Source organism: Ammospiza nelsoni, chromosome 1 (assembly GCF_027579445.1).
Source record: "Ammospiza nelsoni isolate bAmmNel1 chromosome 1, bAmmNel1.pri, whole genome shotgun sequence".
NCBI lineage: Eukaryota > Metazoa > Chordata > Aves > Passeriformes > Passerellidae > Ammospiza > Ammospiza nelsoni.
The window spans coordinates 72693661-72715900 of record NC_080633.1 but is presented as its reverse complement, the minus strand read 5'-3'; the positions used below and the strand labels follow the sequence as shown (position 1 = coordinate 72715900).

The 22240-nt window shown below is 38.5% G+C and overlaps 1 protein-coding gene across 1 annotated transcript in view; it reads right to left on the bottom strand.

Annotated features, from left to right (window-relative positions):
• The window catches only part of DROSHA (drosha ribonuclease III), a 70507-nt gene that overhangs the window by 5726 nt on the left and 42541 nt on the right, over positions 1 to 22240 (bottom strand). Inside the window, exons 19-30 of the mRNA XM_059486757.1 lie at positions 21550 to 21609; positions 19490 to 19589; positions 17115 to 17217; positions 13998 to 14068; positions 12886 to 12930; positions 9963 to 10120; positions 8283 to 8388; positions 4623 to 4764; positions 3574 to 3656; positions 3357 to 3460; positions 1375 to 1467; positions 531 to 577 (exon numbers count right to left, since the gene is read on the bottom strand). Coding sequence (XP_059342740.1) covers positions 531 to 577; positions 1375 to 1467; positions 3357 to 3460; positions 3574 to 3656; positions 4623 to 4764; positions 8283 to 8388; positions 9963 to 10120; positions 12886 to 12930; positions 13998 to 14068; positions 17115 to 17217; positions 19490 to 19589; positions 21550 to 21609 — 1112 coding nt within the window. The remainder of the gene's footprint in view (positions 1 to 530; positions 578 to 1374; positions 1468 to 3356; positions 3461 to 3573; positions 3657 to 4622; positions 4765 to 8282; positions 8389 to 9962; positions 10121 to 12885; positions 12931 to 13997; positions 14069 to 17114; positions 17218 to 19489; positions 19590 to 21549; positions 21610 to 22240) is intronic.

The window sequence follows — 22240 nt, the reverse complement described above, 5'->3', positions numbered from 1 at the left end:
CATGCTGGCTATGCAGCATGTAATTTAGAGAGATGTATCCCTGGATACAGATCCCTGGATCTGCAGCTGATATTAACCCTTCCTGACAGAAAAATACCAAATTAAATTGTTGGGGACCTGCCTCTTAGATTTTAACCTAGTCTACTGATAATCTGGGATCAAATTTTATTTTCTAAGGTCACACTTGGCTCCCCCCTGAAATAAAGGGCAAGCATCAGAGACTATGCAGTCTAATCTCACTGAATGCATACGCATGGAAAACCTCAATGAAACACTACTGCACAGGGTTCCCTTGAAGTTGCATCCCCTGCAGCTGATCAGTTCCCTTTAACAAATACCTGTTGAGATTGTATTAACTTCAACTGCTACAAAACTGTCTTGAAAGTACTAAGAGAAAATCCTGCTGCTTAGAAGCTGACAACACTTAACATATGTGTTCTGTTCAAAACTTATCCCCCACAAAAGCTGCACCTTGCCTCACTAAAGAACAAGGAAATAAACTATGAATTCTCTGTTGCCCAATATCTTACATTTTTCAAGTGCGTCCATTGCAGCTCCCATTTCTGCTTGCTGAATACTGAAAGCAAAACAAAAGCATGTTACATGAGATCTAAGTTGTACAGAATAAACTAAAGTTTCTGACAAAGTGGATCATTAGTTATGCTTTTGTAATTAAACTTTTTGGAAAACCAGCAGCTTCTAAATCCCAGAGTGTATGATACATTAGCCATTCCATAAATATGTGAGCAATAGTACTACAGCTCCAGTAGAATATTTCTTGACTTAGACCATTAATATTAACAAAATATTCCAGTCCATTCTTCATTAAAGCATTTGCTTTTACTGGAGAGAAAAAAAGGAACAAGACCATAGATGTGTGAATATTAAAACAAACAATGATATTTTTATAACCAAGATCAGATTTGATAGTATAAACTGAGGGTTTCGGGGTTCATGGTTGAAGTCTTTGAATTCTTAGAACCATTCCAAAATGCCTAGAAGTAGTAACCTCAGAAAAAAAAAAAAAGTGTAATAGCGTGGCACTCTTAACTTGCCATGGTAAGTTGTACAGTAATCCAACAGCAAATACCAAGATAAAGACACTATTTCCTGGAAGCTGTTCTGCAGTTACTACTCCAAGAGCCACAAATAGTTAGCATTGTCAGCCACCTTGAAGGCAAATTCACCAAAAAGAGCATAAGATCCAAAATTATACCAACATTGAACCCTTCAGGTATTCCTAAAGCAGAGGAGTTTGAAGAAGGGTCTACAGCATTCCTTGGCTATAGCAGACCATACAACAGTCTACCTCCATTGCTAGTAATTTTGGACACCACCACACTCTAACACCATGTGATTAATTTTTTACTATACCTTGGACCTTTACCACATCCTATTCTTTCCCCTTTGAAGTAGACAGCTACTGTGTATGTCCTGGCATGAGAAGGTCCCACTGTCTGCAGGGTCCTGAAAGAAGAAATATTTTATTCAAGCAGGGAAAATTAAAACACAGAATCTGTTTGTGGCACATAGCTCACCAAACTTTCAGTCTGGTCAATACATATATAGTACAATTAATGCAAAACACAGAGCAAGGGTTGAAGGATGTCTGAATAGATCACACTAACCCAGAGATTACCAGAACAGTATTTATATCGATCCCATCACTTGTAATAAAGTAATAAATTATGCATAGCTGTGCAATTGCAAGTAAACACACCAATACAATTATGTGTGCACTAGAAGTTTAGTCCCTGAGAGTTTTGCAGGTAGCAAGGTTTTGTAAGGACTTTGTATTAGACATGGTAGTTCTCTACACTGAATTATCAAGTACAAAGAAATTTTCCATCAGCTTTGAAAAGTTACTTTGTGACAAAACAAACTTTCCATTTGACCTGAAGTCTAGGACATACATCAACAACCATCTGAAAGGGAAAAACGAATTCCCTAGATGTGCAATGAATTGCTTCTTTTGCAGTTTCTCACGGCTGTCCCAAAGCTCTCCCCACTTTCAGATCAAGTTCTGTCTGCTACCTTGTTTCTTTTCAGAAAGAGCACAAATTTCACATCAATTTTTAAAGTATCTAACTAAAGCACTCTATCCCTCCATGCACTGTGACAAGAGCAAATAAAACCTACCCTAAATTTAAAAGCAATAGTACTGACTGCAGTGAAACAGATAACCCCAAGAAAAGGAATTTAACAAGATAATAGGAAGATAACAGTGTAATACTAGGTCTGAGCTGTACTATAAAAATCAATTTATCATCACAGCAAAACAAAACAAACATTTGGTACTTGATATTAAGTGGTTTGTACAAAAATGGGAAATTGTTTTTTATTGGATTCATTCCCCTCAGCCAAGACAAAGCCCTGAACCCTCACACAGAGAGACAGAGGAGTCAGACCTGCAGAGCACTGGCTGCAGTGTTAAGGGGATGGCACTTACAAGTGCAGTGTGTGTCACTGTCACTAAACTGCTACACTGCATTGGAAACCTTACTTCAGTACCTGGGACAGATGCACTTATACTTTCATTCTTCATATCTTTTTGATATAATAATCCCAACAACACAAACCTTGAATTTTCATAGCCTTTATCTCTTCTTTTGAGGCTAACATTGCACACTTTCCTACAGTAATTGAATGGATACGGATGCAATATACAGCCTAAGGTTTATTATTTATTATCTTTTTGAAGCAGCTATCACACTTTAGCAACTGTAAGTAAAAATGGAGATCTATCCCATCCAGTTTCAGGTAGCTAAGTTAGGTGTTCAAGTTAAAAGGTTCACTGCCCTGAGCTCTTTGTCATTGAACACAGGAACATTTGCCAGCTGAACCCCACAGCAAAAATGTCCAAAACTTGTGCTGCCCTTCAGTGCCTGACTGGGAATGAGAAACAGTGCCTATAATCAGCAAGTGTAACATAAGGTATTATTATTTTTGTATAATAATATCAAGAAACTTCATATGCTAGTGAAAATGGAGATACCTTGACCTCATAACAAAACAGCCATTTCTTTAACTCTTTTCATTTAATACTGCCAATTCCTTACATTAAAAGAAAAAACAAATAAAGAACTATGCCAATTAAATACTCCACTCCAAAATAAAAACTCTATTTTTCCCTTACAACTGTAAAGGTAAAATGCTCAGTAACTCTTCCTTGTAATGGCCTAAGCACCTAAGGCTTAGAAAACAGTATTTTCCTTCTTCAGACAAGGGACTATAGGGCTTGGGTAATGACAAGAAAAGCAAATTATGGGGAAAATGTAGAGTGACTGAGCACATCTTGCTCCATATACAAGGAAGATTTATAATTAGCTTTATAATTATAAGGGGCCTGTTCTTACTTGTAGAGAGGAATGTCTGGCTCTTTTCCTTCTGTCCTGAGAGTCAAGCAGCACTGCTGAAGCTGAGATTTAGGATCATTCCAATCTTGATTTAAAATAAACTCCTGTAGGAAGTCCACAAAGATGCTTTTATGATTGAGAGATTGCAATAAGGGTTTCAAATGCCACAATGTGTTAAAATACAGTGGCAGGAAAGTAGGAAATTGACTGATGTTACCTTTAGCCGTGGAAAAAAGCAAACATTCATGAAAGTGTGAACGTATTCCAAATCTTTATCAATGTACAGAGCAGCAATAAAGGCTGGGGGAAAAAAAAGGTACTGTCACTCTTCCAAGGAGAGCATTATTGGCTTGCACTTTTAGAAACAAGTATCACTGGGTACTTTAAAGCCATATTCAATTACGTTTCAGAGCAGTGATCTGATGAGGGTATTATCCTGCATACTTGGGAAAAAAAAAAATCAAGTTGACCAAGAGATTAAGTGATTTTCCCAAATCCACCCAGTCATTTAAAGTGCTAGAAACAACACTCTGCTTCTAATCTCACATTTTAACCAGGAGACCATGAATACTTACAAATAAATCACTACTGGGTACCATAAAATAATTTAGATATAAATCACTCCTGTTTGTGTGCTATTTCCATTTGTTTATGGGATTTTGCAAAAGCCAAGTGGTCTGAATTGCTTGCAAAACACAACAAAATATACAAGACAGGGATTAATTTTCTTTGTAGAATATTTATCACTGTTTCCATTTCATGGGAAAGAAGGCAGCACAAACTTCCAAAAATTGACTAAAAATAATTTCATTTCCATGCAGCCTTTCCTCTTGTGGAATGACCATTTTAAAACTTCCTCAAATGCAGACAAATGAACCACAGAACTATTCACCTGCTTAACTATTTTGTCTTCCAACAGTGTCAAGAACATACTAATGAAACACTGAAACTGCTGTTAAATAGCTCAATTCAGAATAAAAGCTTTAACTTTGAAGACATGCTTTTGACCTGGTCATCTTGAACCCGCAATTTCTACGGTTTCAAATTTCTATCTGCAATTATGCCTTCTTCATGCTTTTATACAGACTTCAAAAATCTAGGTTACTCTTCAAAAATCTGGCTTTCAGAGGTATAGGCATAAATCATTTGGAAACCTGAACATACATTTTTAATAGCAATTTAGGGGATTTCTAATGGCTTTCTTAAACAAGCCCCAAGGAAAAGGAAGTCATTAAGTATGAAGTTATTATAACCAAATTAACTCACATTCCAAGAGATCAGCCAAAGTCTTAGTTCGAAGAGTTACAGGCCTTTTTGTCTTGTCGTTAGTGATGGCAAACTCTTGCATGCCCAGCTCCTCTGCCACCTTGGCCTGTGTCCTGTTGTTCACCAAAGAACTTCTCAACAGCTGCAAAAGAAAGAAGTTCCATTCCTTAGTAAAAATCACCAATAACAAACTACAAAACCTAGGAGAGCTGGGGAGAAAAAGTTACTTTTATCCTTGAGGTTTCTCACTTCTCTCAGTTTACTGACATTTAGATTCAGGGCATCTCAAGTGTTTTATATAGAGACACACTCTGTCACTCTTTCTGCTGGTGATTTTTCTTTCTGTTTCAATTCTTCTCACCAATCTTTACTTATTCTATGGACACATAACTTCTGTATATATGTCACACACTTAAAATGCTTGCTTGTGAGCTTCCTTCCATGTCATCATGAGTCCTGTACTTTCTCAGCTAATCTGCAGTTTTCTAGTTTAAGTAATACACAGTTTTATACATTTTACCATATAAAGATTAAGTAAACAATATCCTGGAGTCCATGGAACAGCCCCCAGTGTCCACCAAATAATAAATAAATAGGTGGTGACTCAAACAAATACACATTAAAGCAATATAGTTCAGTGTTTGAGAATGAGCAGATGAGGAAGCTGCTCCATTCCTTTGGCCAAAGACAAAAATACACAGATGGACAGCCTGTATGCACTATTTGCTCTGCTAGAAGGCAGCACAGCTGAGCCAATGCATCCCGGACGCAGGTCTGCCTAATGTGTTCCATATATGACAAGGTCAAGGATGTGTCATGAAAAAACCTTGGCTCCAGACAGATTACTTTAACATAGAGCTCTAACAAAGACATAGAGCTCCCACACAGCTTAAAGGAGTATTTTGGAATTTTAGGGAGAATTTCTGAACCTTTGGAGAGGTCAGCATTTTTCCTTCTTGCTTGCTTTTTTGCTTTAAATGGAACAGCATTAAAGAAGTTACGGCTACTACAAGAGGTAGGAGTGAGAAGTAAAGAATGTCTCCCTTTTCCACAGTTTATGTGCAATCTAGAGTTGAGATGCTGCACACACATTTTTTCCTTTTTTTTGTCTTCCATATCACATTTGCTCAGCTTATTAGATACAAGTTATATGCTACCTGGCTCCAGCACATCAATTGAGCTTATGAAAAATCAAGATTTATTTGCTGCACTTGATACTTCATCTCTCAGAACAGATAAACAAAGAACAGTATGTTCATAATTTGTTTGTCAATGATGTATGAAGCAGATACTCATAACCTGATCTTCGTAAACTAGGCAAACTGCACATAGTACTATTACGCCACTCCCTAACCTTGGTTTAAACTCATTTACTACTTGTTCTATTTCAAAATTCTTTCCTTTTATGTCCTCATGATAAATAAACTATACTTTCCCCAATGATATCCTAAGTACAGCATCCTAATATGTAATCTATGAGACAGAAGTGCAGCGTCCCATGACAAAAATCTGTTTCTTGTAATGGAAGAAGGATTTCTTTTGTTTTGTTTGCAGACTATTTATTTTGATGGGATCCATAATCATGATTAGTAGTATCATAAAACAAAGAGCAACACATACACTGCCCTGTGAATTAGAGATAGAAAAAAAAGCCCAGTTATCCTCTTAGCACTGTGGTTATCAACTTGCTCCATATTAGAATTTGCCTCCTCTACAAGTGTGATCAGGCAAGAAATTCAATTCCTCTTCATAATACAGACAGTCCCTGTGCCTTTCCAGCAGCTTTTTTAGAGTTAGTCTCCACACTGGTAACACACAGATCACTGCAGATGCTGTGATACATGATATGCTCAACTGGAGCCTGGCTTTAATTACAAAGCAATTTTTTTCCTAATTCTTCCATTTTCACCCAAGATATCACTACTCATGACTGTATCAAAAAATGTATGCATAACTCAGCACTGGAGAAGCTTATCTTCCAACATTCAACAAAATATCAACTTCTCTTCTGGTACAGTATTTGGCTATCTCCAAGTATGTAGATGAGACTATGTTCTCCTTTCTTTTTCTTAAACATAATTATTTTACAGACATCTCTCCACAAGCAATCACTCCACACTGGGAAGCCACTGCATTGCCAGTCAAGTAGAATTCTTTACCAAAATTGCCCTCAACACACCAGACACCATTTAGTTGATGTTCTATTATTACTTCAAATTTCAGTGTGTCCCCAGATGACAGGAGAAAGAGCTTAGTGTTTGCAGTTTCTCTTCAGATTACACTTTATCAGCCTCCTTTCTCAGATGTCTCATTTCATTTGTCATCAAATTTGAAAACATTTTAAGATAATTTTCTCTACAGATGAACACACCTCCACAGTTCAAATTTTATTTTAGGCATTGCCCGCTTCTTTGTATTTTTAAGTGTTTTCAGCATCCACTTCACTCTTAACTTTGCAGTTTTGCCTAAAAACTGAAGTGTGCAACTTGTACTTTCCAACTCACTAATCATTACACTGAGCAACAAAAAGACATTCTAATCATTGTTCTGAGCATTTACACCCATTAACAGCAACATCCCATATTCTTCTGGCCAAACAGTTCTTGCAAGTTATAAGACCATGGATGCCTACATTCTTAAAAGTCATGCAGAAAGCAAAAAACCAGGCTTTATATCCTGTCTCCTCAATGGTGCAGAAGAATCCATACAAATATAACTGAAATTAAAGAAATGGTGAAGAAAAACTCAAGTAACTCCTAGTCACAGCCTGTACTTGTTTCTTCCTCAAACAGCTTTAGCCCAAAAGATTCAAGAATCATATTCTTGATAACACATTGCCTGCTAGAGACTTAGCATTGTCATGCCTTTATTGATCTGAGGGAACCACTCTAAAATTAGGCTACTTCCTAACTTTACCTAGAAAACTTGACTAACATTCCTGATATATGTATTGCTTTGCTGATCAAGTAAACTAAGAACATTTAGTAAGCCAAACAAAATTTGTTACTTTCAAACAAAGCCACAACTCAACAGCTGCAGGGCTAATCAGGAAAAATCTACTAATACTATCATGCTGCATTTAAAATACTGTAAATTGTTGAAAGGTCTCCAAACTTAGTTGTTCAAAGTCCAGATAAGAGAGGCTAAAAGACTACAGCAATCAACAGATGACTATAACTATATTAAAATTAAATTCAAAAGCTACCTCAGGAAGTTCAGATTGAAGACAAGAGGAAAAGCAGACTAAAATAAATAGTAAAAACTTTTTTATCAGGATGTATAAACCTGCCTGTACGCATGTTCAACACACTAGAAGACAGGAATAAAAAAAGTCACATGATACATCTATTTAAATAAATGGTTTAAGACACCCATCTTTAAACAAGAACTAGTCTTGGCCCTCAATTTTATCACTGACATCTTCAAAATTTTTGATCCACTTCACAGACTGAACAGAAATTATTGCAGTGGAGTCATAAATCATCATTTTCTATTCATTGCAGTGCTCATGACTTAAAATTAACAAAGCCTTATTAAGAGCAGTGGTTGCTGAGGCTTCTTCTATTAATCAAACTCAGAACAATTCACTGGCTGCTCCAATAATTTTGGTTTCCATCCCACTCTTGCTCTTATGGAGAATATGATTGATGACAGTCTCACCGTTAAGTGCCCTTCATGATGATCGGGGAAATGTATGAATAAATACTCTGTGGCTACCAACTGCATTATGGAGTCACCCAGGAATTCCATCCTCTGGTTGTGGCCTCTGAAAAATGAGACATCAGTGCAGCAAAATCAATAAGCACTCATGAGGAAAAAGCCAAAACCAGCATGCACACACAAATTAAAATGAAGAGTGATCTGAAAGTGAGCCTTGCTCATTTTCCAAACACATTTAAGACAATTTTTCAGTGTTAATCAGGTGAGATGAAAACACAGCTCATTACTGTACTAACGCCAACTTACAGGCAAAAAGAAAATCTGGATAGCTACAAATAAATGCAATCATTAGATTACAGATCACAGACTAAATGAAGGAGAAGAGCAGTTAACATCAAATCTGTATTGGGATAAGATCTCTATCTCAAACTTGTTTTAAGAAAATGAACTAATGAAAGCAATACTTCAACAGACAAAAATGTCCACTCACAAGAAAGGAAAGGATCAGGGTTTAAACTCATACAAGATCCTGCAGAGGATAAGCACTGATATGAAGTTTAACAAGGGCAAGTGCCAGATTCTCTGTCTGGGACAACCTCAGTTGTGGGTATAAAGTGGAGAATGAGATGTTGGAGAGCTGCATTGTGGAAATGGACCTGGGGGTCCTAGTCAATGGCAATTTGAACACGAGCCAGCAGTGCCCTGGCAGCCAGGAGGGCCAGCCCTGTCCTGGGGGAATCAGGCACAGCATGGCCAGGCAGGCAAGGGAGGGGATTGTCCTGCTCTGCTCTGAGCTGGGGCAGCCTCATCTCCAGCGCTGGGGACAGTTTTGGGAACCACAGAATAAAGACAACATTAAGTTGTTAGAGAGTGTCCAAAGGTGAGCAACTGTGATGGTGAAAGGTCTTAAAAGGATGCCAAATAAGGAGCAGCTGAGGTCACTTTGTTCAGCCTGGAGGGGACTGAGGGGAGACCTCACTGCAGAGGGGCATGGAGGGGTGGGTACTGATCTCTTCACTTTCATGACCAGAGACAGGGCTCAAGGAAACAGCATGGAGCTGAGTCAGGAGAGGTTTGGGTTAGGTATCAGGAAGAGGCTTTTTTATCCAGAGAGTGGATTAACACTGGAAAGGCTCACAGGAAAGTGGTCACAGCACCAAGCCTGTCTGAGTTCAGGAAATGTGGGACAACGCTCTCAGGCACATGGTGTAATTCCTGGGGTGTTCTATGCAGGGCCAGGAGTTGGATTTGATGATCCCAATGGGTTCCTTCCAACTCAGCATATTCTGTAATACTGTTTGCTTGAAAACATGCCTGGCAGCTTTGCAAGCAACAGAACACAAGGGCAGTGCTTGGATCAAAGAGTGTAATTCTTTTCTCCGCCCAAATGTACCTCCAGGTATGTTTTGCTAAGGTCTCAGGAGTGATGCACAAATATCAGTCATGCAAAAAGCACAAAATAAACACGAGGATAGGTCTCTAATACCTTCTACAGTCTTTCCCAAGGTATTTGCTACTGACTACTGTCACAGGTGGCACACTGAGCCAGGCAGGCTTGTGAACATAGCTGCTCTATTCCAAGAAATACATGTAACATAGTTTGTTCGCAAACCAGGCAATCTGGAATACTCTAACAGAAGGGCCAACAGAGCTACATGAGGACTCTTGCTATGTACTCACAGAGTCAGATGGTTAAAGCCTACTGTCCTCAGAGTGAATGCACGTGCTAGAAGTCGAACGTGAGTAAAGATGACTCCAATTGCCTCCTCAAACTCTGTAAGCTTTTGAAGAACTGGAGAGGTCTCAATGAGTTGCCTGTCAGTATTGGACTCCTGCAGCTGCAAGAAAAATGTCGTGTAAGTAATGACAAGCTGCAGAAATTTTCAGAGAAAAGCAAACATTCTTTAAATCAAGAGCAAAGAATACAATGAACAAGTTCCATGGACAGCTGAACTGAGAAAACCACATTTCCTCTGCCTTTTGGTCTTGAGTAATTATCAGTCAAGGAAAAGATGAGCTCAGATGTATGCTGAGACATTTAATCCCATCCACTTGCATGTCTCTACATGTGGAAGCATTGCAGCATTATACAAACGTTCACAAAATATGTACAATTTTGTATTTCTGCATTTTCTAACATTATCACATTGTTTACAACTGAGCAACACATTCAAAAATTATTAGAATAGGACTGGAAGACTGACAGCATGCCAAGATGAAACAAAATCCAAATCAATTTCTTCCACTTCCCTTTAAGTATCAAAAATCAAGAATAAATACTTTAAATATGAAATTCAAAAGGGCATACTAACACAAGAATATTAAAATTATTACTTTGGGTCAATATCTTTTCTTATCAGTTTCTTGTCTGATGTCAATGGCATTATTGTGATGACACTGTTAAATGCCTTTGTGGAGCTGGGAAATGGCTTAAGCATTTCCTCCACCCTTTCTGAGCATCTCTTTGGTATAGTAATGCTTCAGAGGATGAATTATCAAGAAGGATGCCTAAAAGAAAAGTAAGAATAACCACAGCTTTTTAAACTGGCATTGAGATAATTTTTGGTTTGTTGTCTGCCCCTTTTCTATTAATTGATTACATTCAATTTGTCTTTTTTCTGTACAGAGCATTCAGTTCACACTTTCATAGAGCTACATACCCTTGCACCAAAATTCCACACTTGGGTGATAGTTGTTATTTTGGAGTTCAGATGCATGTGGAGCTGAGACTTTTTGCTTCATCATGCACAGCCCTTTCTATTTACCTACACTGCTTTTTAAAACTCCACAGTGAGTCACCCTTGCATTCTCACAACCAGAGTGCAATTCTTCAGTCTGCTGTTGTCCCTGCTACTTGAAATAATTTGGTATTGTCAACAAACTGCCACCTCACTGCTCATCCTCTTCCCTAGGCTGTCAATGAGAACAGCTTGTACTTGAGCAAAGATCCCGAGGGAAATCTGCCAGTGATCACCACTCCTTGCAAGATGTGGTCATTTCACTCCTGTTCTCCCTTTCTTATGTTTCAGCCATTCCTTTTAATCTGGTGGGGACTGACATTTTTCATTGAAGTTGCTTTTTTTTATTGCTTCTTAAAAAAAAATAAAATTTTAAAAGCCTTTCTTGACTGTCTTTCCAACAGCCTCTCAGGAAAGCCAGCAGACAGAATCATCTGCATTATCACCTGCTGTTTTGTCTCCTTCACATGCATCTGTGAGGCAGGCCTTGTCTTTACATGTTGATTCTTTCTAGAGTCCATATGTATCCAGATGATCACTAATTATTTTTTAGACCATTTCTACACACTTGGCTACTGCCAAATACACAGAACTGAAGACCTGTAACTGTGTTATCTTACCCAGGGCTCTTTTGTTGTTTTTTTTTTAATTGATTGGGATCTCATTTGGCATATCATTACAGTCATTTTTAGCAGTTTTTAAATATACCGTTTTTCAGGCTAGCTGTGCCAAAAGGCCAGCCCGAGCTGCCTGTGTTTCACCTACTGGCAAAACTCCCCAAGATGGTTTTGGGATGTGGAAGAAAACAATTTTCATCACACAAGTCAAGGTAGTAGTAAGAAATTATAAGCTTCCTACACTGACTTGCTGATTTCTAAGCAGAGTGCAAGTCTATGTGAAAGCAGGGATGAAATGGTTAAAATAAAGTAAGAGAAAAGAAAGAAATTCACAGTAAGAACAATCTTCTTTGTAGCTGTGCGTGCCACCACACAGGACAGCTAGTGCTGAATCTCAAAATGTTATCTTCCATTAAGAGTATTTTCTATTTCACTCAGAGGGATGTGGTTGTAAAAATTCTTCATATGCACTGATTTGTTACTGAAGATTTTGTCTGTGCATTCACTGCTCTTTCAGCAGTAACCTTGCACACTCATGCTTGCACTGAAGACAAGGAGGCACAGTGCAGAGAGGCTCTGACACTTGCTCAATGTCTGCCCAAGAATTCAGTAAGGGAGAATGGACTGGGACATCAGTCTCCCAACTTCCAGCCTCATAAACCAACAGCTTGTGAACTTGTAACCTTGGATACATGGAGGATAAGTTAGCCTCCAGACACCTTTGTAATTTTAGTGCTTATGTGGTATTAAAGTTACTGGAATCACTGCAACAACCACACTATCATTGCATGGGCACAAACACACAAAATCAAAATAGAATAAAATCACAACTTTTATGGCATTCAATTAATATGCCTTCCTACTATTAAGGTTTCAGTCCTAATTTTAGGTTAAGAAAACACATTCATAGATTGTTTTTCACCCTTTTCCTCCAATTTTGAGAAAACAAACAAGAAGCTGTCAAAACATTATCTCTCATTTTATTTACTGTACAGGCACAGTTATACAACAAACATGAGCCAAGGAAAGGTGAATGATTAATTCTCAGAGAGGCAAAAACTCACTACTTATTTAAAAAAACCAACCAAACAAATCACCAGCCAAACACAAAGGAAAACATATATATATATTCCTTTGGCTACTCTTAAGCACAATTTCTGAGATGTCATCACAATGGAAACCTAAGGAAAAGCATCCCTGAAAATAAAACAGAACAGTGAAATTTATTACAGAAAGGGATACACTTACTTGGAGTGGGTGTAGTGGATAATTAAGCCATACATCCCGCAGGTCCTGCAAACATTGAGAGATGCCTTTAATGCTCAAGGGAGTCATTTAACAAATTCCACAGTACTAAATAAAATGTCATTACTTGAAATACTGAACTATTTCAGATGCTGACTCTGCTTATTGCAAATTCAATAGTGCTGGCAAACTCATTTTTAAAATCGTGTATTTGCTGCTCAAAGTGCCTGTAGTTCTCCCAATTAGCTTGTGTCAAAGAGGTGGAAAAATCCTTGAACCACATAAAAAGTGGTTAAAGAAGAAAAAGATTTGTTTAAGCCTCAGGACTAACTTTATTTGCAAGTGCTCCTCAGTAGCAAGTTTGAATTCTCCATAGGAAAGGACTGAAAGAGGAAAAAAAAAATCCCACTTATTTTCTTCTACTTCATAAAGGCTTCCTTTGCTATAGCCACCAAGCAGCAAATAAACAGTGAGTTACAATAGGCTTCTAAAAACTTTTATTTCTAATAAGCTTTGTAATTTGACAGACTTAAAGGAAGGAAAATAATATACAATTCATCCTGTCACCACTGCCATCTGTGTTGCCCCAGCAGTGGGTACTTTCCTTCACCTTTACACAGAACATGTTCTAACTAACAGCCATCTAAGACACAGCCTGATCTATTCCTGCACACTGTAATTGTGCAATTGGGTAAATGCTGAGTGAAACACCCTCCTTTTTTTTCTCTCCAAACATATGTTTAAAGCTTTTAGGGAAGGGTGATTTAATTGATGAAACAGAATAGTTGCTCAGCAAGTGCATCATTCCCTCTGAGCCAAACACCTGGATCTGCAGCACCCATTTATGCTTTCAGAGCAGCACTTTGAATGGAAGCTGTCAGGTTTCCCTCACCAGCCACCCTTTCCCTACCCAAGTCAAGCAATCCAAAGCACAGCTGAGAAAATACCATAATTTTTTTGCCTGGATCAGTAGGGTTTGCTCTCCTAATTCAATTCCCAGGAACTGCATAAAACAGTATTTCTGTTCATTTGTGATCCTTAAGTAAAACAATGGAGACAAAAGCACATCAAGTTCTTTTTGAACTGGAAATCAAATCATGTAAGTACATAAATACCTTTTCATTGAAGAGCAAACGTCCAAATAATTGTTTTGCTTCTTCTAGGCTTCCCTCTAGATAAACAGCTCCTACATGAGGGGACCAATATGTCAAAGGTCAATAATGCAATTAGTACTCAGAAAATTACTAAGCATGAGAAAGTCAAAGATCTTGGACTTCTTCATCTCCAACACATTCATTTTTAAAAGCATGCTTTCTGTAGCAACACGTTTTTTTGAGAAATTTAAAGCACATTAGACACCAGTGTAAATCAAGTCATAAAATGCAAAGAAAACCTGAAATAATTATATCAATGATAGAAAATTATATATCCAAAGAGCAAAGTTTATACAAATTAACCTATATTTCCAGAAGTACTTTCCAGTACTAGACAATTGTGTCTAGTACTGGAAAGTACTTCTGGAAATAGCTAACTAGAATACTAGTACTAGTACTTCTGAAAATAGCTAACTAGACAATTGCGCCAGTTTTAGCTGGGATGGAGTTCATTTTCTTTGCAGTGATTAGCACAGTATATTTTCCATTTTTTGCTGGACAGAGGTTGATAAAACAGAGCTGTTTTTGTTATTGCTGATTAGGGCTCACACAGAGTCAAGGCCTTCTCTCCTTTTGGTATTGCCACACTGGAGAGGAGACTAAGGGGTGCTTGGGACGTTGGGAAGAGACACAGTCAGGACAGGTGACCCAAACTGACCAAAGGGATATTCCAAACTGTTGGACATCATGCTCAGTATATAAATTGCAGGGAAGAGGGAGGAAAGGGGTATGTTGGGAGTGATCATGTTTGTCTTCCCAAGTCACCATTATGTGTGACAGGGCCCTGCCTTCCTGGAGATGGCTGAACAGCTGCCTGCCCATGGGAAGCAATGAAATGATTTCTTGTTTTGCTTTGCTTGTGTGCACAGCTTTTGTTTTCCCCATGAAACCATCTTTATCTCAACCCATGACTTTTCCAGCTTTTATCCTTCTGATTCTCTCCTCAATCCCACTGGTGGAGGAGTGAGCAAGCACTGCATGGGGCTTGGCTGCTGGCTGGGGATAAACCACAACAACACTGGCAGATAGGGAAACCCATGAAATACATTTCAATAACTAGCAAACAATTAGCATTTATTCTATACTTGCAATAAGATTTCACTCTGCATATAAACAATGTGTTGGGACTATTGCAAAGCTCAAGGTCTTCCTTGAGCCTCCTTCCTTATTGGTACCACAATAATTTATTGTCTGACCTGGAAAGGGCATCTCTGCATGTCTTAGTTTCTGAAGATCATGTTTGTTTATTTTTAAACTTCACACACAGCCCTCACTAGCTCTCTCCACATGTCCATCAGTAACAAGCTCTGCAAAACTTAACATATTTTTTGCGTACCCTATATACTCTATATCTGCATAGGCACTTCTTAAATTAGTATCAACATTTTGTCCTCTGATACGTTTTACAGGACAACTTCTGAAAACCTTAAACTTGTTATTGTAAGCACAAAAGCAAATGGAATACACAGCTACATCAAGAACACAGAGAAAGGGAGTGCATGTTCCCAGACACAGGAAGAACGTGATTTGCCTTGCCTTTCCCTTCCCCTTTGATTCCTCACTAGATCTACTACTTTCTTTGGACTCTTTGAAGAACAGTTGGGGGTTTATAAGACTAATCTGGAAGAGGAATATTATGAGAGCACAAAATTTTAAACAATTCCTAGGCAGCCTGCTCATACTTCTGGTTTTTATGTTCATCACAGGGACTTTGTGATGAAGCACCAGACCTTCCAGCAGGGCCTCAAGTAGGAGCTCCAGACCCTACATATACTTTTATAGTCCCTTAACAAGCTCCCACATTTTAGCTATAGCACTGAAAAAATCTCACTGCTCAATTAACTTGCTGAACAGCTTTGTATTGGAGGTTAAACAGCAAGCCTGCTCTCTCAGCAAATCTCAATGCTTGCCAAATAGTTCTCATCACTACATCCTAGACAAGCTGAAGCCTATGAACAAAGACACAGATACATATCTAGTGTTCCTCTTCTGTTTGCTTTTTATTTTTAAATTAAAGATCAAAGCGTTCATGGAAAGCAAAACAGAGTTAAAAAGAAAACTCTTATTTCTTGATAAGAGGAAATGCAATCTGGCCCAAGGCAGAATGCACAGAACTATTGACAACTAAGCCAACTCTGATCTATTTTTCAAAGCAGGACAAAACGCTTCAGGAGCTCGTGTAGTATATAAAGACCTGTAACAGGGCTAAACCATTCCCACAGCTAGTAACTTGTACAGTACATTTTGATGAATATGAAGTCAAACCAGTGAGACTAACTTGCTTTCTGTACTCAAGCAAGTAGAGGTTCATAAAAATTTGTCATTTAAAATAGAGCTTGTGCAGACGTAATCAATGAGATTTTCAACCTCCTGGATTGGTAACTGTGGTCAGGCCCTGACTTCCTCTGCAATATAAACCTGTAGACCAGTGCAGTCAGTCACTAATCTGCATCTTAGTGCCCAACAGCAAATTTGACACAACTCGCCTTCCCCCTCAGCTAGAGGGTAGCTTTATTACACCAGCCATATTGCCATGCTTTTTACCTGTAAGAAAAATGCAAAGACTAAAAGTTATTTACTTTGCAAATTCACAGAAGGTTAGCAGGGCACAGAGAAAGTAGTCTGGTGACTCAGCTGGGAATGCCTGATTCAGAAAGCAAGCTGCTACTAAAATTCAGGGCTGAGGCTGCAGGTCTGTTCAAGCACTACTGGAAGCTGTGAACCTGCTTATCTTCTGCCAGGCCATGCTGACTGAACTGCTCCCCTGCTCCCACAGGGGGCAGGTGTCAGGCCACACTGGCACAGGAGAGGTGGAGCTCTGCAGTGACACGAGACAGCTTCACCTTCAGTGTGTGAAGCCAGGACATGGAAAATGAGATTTTCGTGGTTGTACTACACACTCAATATGTTTATATATGTGGGATATGTGCAGGAGAGGGGAAGGGACAAAGATGATACAGGAAGCCTTACTGCTACTGGCACTGCTCAACAGGCCCACATCTCCTCCATCACAGTCAACATGGCACACAGACAGGTATAAAATGTACCTGCCTGCACACACAAATGCAAACACTTTACCTATGAGGGCTTCAAAGCAGTTGGCCATGGCATGGCGGAGATCTGACTCCCTGCAAAGGTCTGGACCATGAGCGTAGAGCATGAATCGTTCCAGTTCCAGCTTCTGCAAAACATGTAGAAAGAGTGAAAACCACAGCTTTAGAAGTACAAGAGTACCAGTTTAGTCATTAAAGTTCAATTACACTGTCATAATGCAGCTACTAGGCTTGAATGAACTATGAAGCTTTTCTCCAAAGTTTCAGTTTAGACACAGGCTAAAATGAAAAAGTTTTCTTTGTTTATGAGAGGTAAAAACTGGAGTGTGAGACCATGGAAAAACCAGAATTATCAAACCAAAAGAAACTAAAGCAGAACAGTGAGGAATAGGAACTCTGGTAGACACAATCCACTGAACATCTGGCTTTTTTCTCTAAGACCATCAACAGGTGGTAGCCTCTGGGCACTACAAGAGAAGGCTCATATTTTAATCTGCAGTGCCACCTAGCTTCCTTCGTCCTTTCAAAAGTGCATCATTAACACTCTTCTGTTGCCTGAACTATACTTCTGCTTGCCAGCCAAAATCTAAGACAGTAAGCCAGATATTTTCTATAATATATGATAATTCTGCTATAGAAATGCAGGCAAGAGCCCCTAGATTCTCTTTACATATTTGTCTTTTTGACACAAAACCATTATTGGGATTTTTAAAGAAGAGATTTATGCATCTTGCAAAGTTTGTACGAGAACAGGCTCTTCCCAGCTGGGTGTTCAGTTTCTACTGATTAATTTCTTGTTAACTTTTAACTTCATCCTTCCAGAGTATGTTTGAGAGGTAAAGCTGGAGACTAAGTTGTTTGAGATGCATGGTTTCGACATGTTTCAATTGCCAAAAAGAGTTTTCCATTTTCAATGAATGGCAGCCTGTTCACTGCTCCAGAACACTGTGAATTACGACTGACAGTGTTCCACACACTTCATAATGCACAGCCACACTTGCTGGAGTCAACATAAGAGTAGAATATTAATTATTTTATATAAAATTTCAACTTCTTATACTCATCATTTGCTTCTTAGTTATGAACAGCATTCCACAAGTTCAAGAGACATTGAGAGGCTGAGAAATATATTGAGTGAACTGAATGCAATATGACACGGCAGGGAAGGAAACCAGGAACATCATATAAGACACATGAGAGGAAAACTTGGAATTTACAGATATCTAATATTTACAGCTGCACTTACAGTTTTTAAAATATTGCAATAAAAATTTTCAAAAATTGTTCTTGTACAATGATAAAGGCTGTAAACAGACTTGAAGAATATATGAGCTTTCCTGATGCAGGTTTAAAAATAGTATCATTAATTCAAATGTCAGGCAATACTGTATTTGTAAACAAGGCCCTGATATGAAATGTTTCAATCAATCCATGCTTATCTAAATTAATAAAAAAAGACATAGAAGAAAATTATTCTGTTCATTGCCTATCCTATGCCTCTCCTGAGACCTGAGCAAAAAGGTATGTTAGAAATCCTGCTGTTTTTGCCAAAATCCCAAGACTGGATAAGCTTGTTTAGGGCACTGTGTGATTACAGAGAGGAAAGATTATAAGAGCCTCTTGAAAACTATCAGCAGCACACAGTGGACAGTATGTGCACGTGTGTGGCATAATCAATTACATCAGTAAGTCTCAGACTGTTTCTTAAAAAAAAAGCTAACAAAATCAAGAATGAATAAGGGAATACCTACCTATTTATGAATAGATTGAATCAACTTTATGTATCATATTACCATGCACCAGTATCATATATGGAAATATAAAAAGCTCCATTGTTCACAGAACTAAATTAAATAAAATTCTAAGGCATCTTAATTTTTCCTAGGAGATAATACAACTCTTCTCCATAACCTTGTTTAATATAATGCTGACTATTCTGACAGTCTACAGTGGACCTGAAAACGACTGCATAGGTTATGGAGCAGATGACATTTTCCCCCCCATATTTTCTTGCTTCTGTTGCCAAGTTCTCTCTACACAGTCTATCAGAAATTATAAACAACATGTTTATAAGTTTGATTCTTTTTCTTCACTGAAGGTCTACTGTCAGCTTCATTACTTGTGCAAATTAAAGGCAAGTACAGGCACACCTTCAACAAAGACTAAAAACTCATCTCTACACCTGCAAAAATCACATGCATGCTTTGGAGAAAACACAAAGTTTTCCTTTATCTTTAAAATCTACTTTCAAACTGAAAAGGGTTCCTGCATCCCCAGTCTTGTACACAAAACACAGCAAAGAAAGTGATGCTCAAAGCAGGCAGTTCCCTCAAGAAGCAGTCCAGACACTGATAGTGTTCTACCCATGGACGTCCAACACAGAGGCACAGAGAGCTGTACCTTAGCCAGCATGGCCAGGTGCTGGTTCTGTACGATGGCAGTGCGGTACGTAGCTAATCCTCCTTCCTCCAGAGTGGGAAACAGGTAGTATAAGTGGACACTGGCAACACAAAAAGCAAACCAGATGCTGTTGGCATGTGATTAAAGAGGAACCACATACACCTGCAGAGAACTGTGCCCTTCCCTCAGACCCTAGTGGGTAATACACGTATACAGGTGGGTCCCTTCCCAAAGTGGACCTCAGCTTTAAGTAAGGTAAAGCTAAAACATTCAAACAATGCCCAATCCTCTCTGATAGGATAGCACTGGCAGCAGGGCAGGAAGAGAGCTGCTTCTCTGCTGGGCAGCACATAATGTCTAAATCCCTGCAGCTGCCAGCCTGCAGTTCCCTCATCTCAGGTTTCTGTCTAGCAGCAGCAGCAGCAGCAGAGGGCTCGGCACAGCTGACACCTAGAGGATGCGGAGGAATAAAGCACAAGGGAAGCCTCAGCCTTGAGAAACGCCGTGCTGGGGGTACACGGCGCCTTCAGGTGCTGCTGCGGCTGCTGCCAACAGGACACCCATCAGTTTATACATGTTTCTGAAAGTACTTTTAACAGATGCTAATGGAAACAAAGAACAGACCTCAACAGCCTGGATTTATCAAATGTGTGAAGTCATTATTCCACCAAAAAAAAAAAGTAAAAATCACAAGCTTTTAACAACTTTTAATGGTATTTGTCATCATGCTAGCAAGGTTCTTCATAAAACAGAAACAAAACAAAAGTAATTCACTGATCCCATCAAGATCTGCCTAATAAATAAATGATTTTGGATACTTTCATCTATGACTATCTAACCCATGTCAAAAAAAGTTTAGGGTTTTCAACATTCTCTAATTCAGGCACTGTATGGCACTAATTATTAAAATATTTTATTAAGCCAGTACACAGGGAGAAAAATGCAGATGGATGCAAGATTATTTAAGGACAAAAACTGCCATAAAACTTAGAGGCAATCCAATCAAGCATCATAATTCACAACAGCAGACACCTGAAGTTAAGAGAGGTAGAAAAAAAATCAGACTTAAATAGGTGCTTACATGCTCTATTGAACAAAAATGGAGCTCATTTTTTTTTCTGAATCGAGACAAAAGTTAGCTCAGAAAGAGAACTGATGGCTGATGAACAATGACAATGAAAAATGCAAGACATTTTAATCAGCAAGTCTTCCATCTTATCAGCCTGTACTGTTGTATGAGAGAAAAGGCCATGAGTTTTAAGGGCAGTGGAGACCTTTATAGGCTAATAGTTTTTAATATCACGTAGCTAGTGGCTAGTAGAGAACAGAGATATAAAGGCAGTTTTGTTGTTCATGTAACAAACTGGCTTGAAGAGCAAATTAGCAGTAAACAAGACAACACCTCTATTTGAAACAGTAAAACAAAGCAGGTGAAAAAAATTATAATCTTTACATTGTGCAACCTGTTTGCCTCTAGTAAGGTGAGGTAGAACAATGGAGGTAACTAATAATATGCCTGTATTTTTCACTGATTTCAGAATACTCAGGCCAGAACTGGAAAAATTTTTGATGAACCATGGAGTTTTTTTCATTACTTTTGAACAGACTGCATATGTGCTAAACTATTTAAGTTGTTATGGAAGCTAAAGCCCTAATTACTGGAAATACAGGAACTGCAACACATTCAACATTACCCATAAATGCTTCCCCCTTGCAACTAGACAAAAAGAACCCATAGAAACAAAACAGCATGCTAGGAAAAACATCTTTCCTTTAAAAAGAAGGGTAAAAAGTTCAACTTGTCTACAACTGAATAATCTCTAACCCAAATCAATTGCACTCCATGAAAGAGAAACTCTAAGTTTCTATTTTGTAATCTTTCTTGTTTTATCATGACCACTGGAAGAATTATCAAGAGAGCTGTCTGCAGGTGTGCAGGTCTAAATATCAGGCAGGGCTGCAAACATTCACAGTGAAAGTAGACACTGGAAAGTTCAATAAACACAACACTATAATAATAACATACCAAGGTGAAAACTGTTGAAGAATTCCCCATTTACCTTGTTAAGAACTCCACCACAGCATCTCCCAGAAATTCTAAACGCTCATTGTGGTTAATCCTGAAAAAGGCATTTTAAAGTTCACCATAACCTAAGTAACACATACTGGTTATTTACACAACACAATTAAAACAGAAAAAAATCAGAGCTGATTGCTAATCAGTCATGATACTAATTTTTGCAGCCTCCCACACCCTCTCTGGATTACAATCCTTTCCAAAACAGAATAATAACTATGTGACTCATGAAACTCAGGACTGACACCACCATCTCCGAAATTTCCCTATGTTCTGTTCTGAGCTATTGTCAAAACTTCACAAAATGGGAAAAGGAAGCAGGACTGCTGCCTGGCACTGAGGTCAGGTTTCTCTGTCCATCAGAGGGCACCAGATGATTGAAACAAAAAGCCTGTTCCAAGCCTTGTGCATGACACTAGGGAGCTCTACCTAATTAACATCAACACCTGCAGGGCAGGATGACCCTGCAGCAGATCGTTGCTATGGCAGAGGGAATAGGAACTTGGATTTTTCATAGCACCTTTAAATGCCTTGTTTTCTGTAACTTCCTCTGAGCTCAAAAGAAAGAATGGCTGTAGCAGGAGATGCATCCAAAAATGCCATTAACTTATTAGAATCTTTTATTTCCTCTTTTCTTTCATCACTGCTCCCAATTCACCTTTGTTTTCCATAAT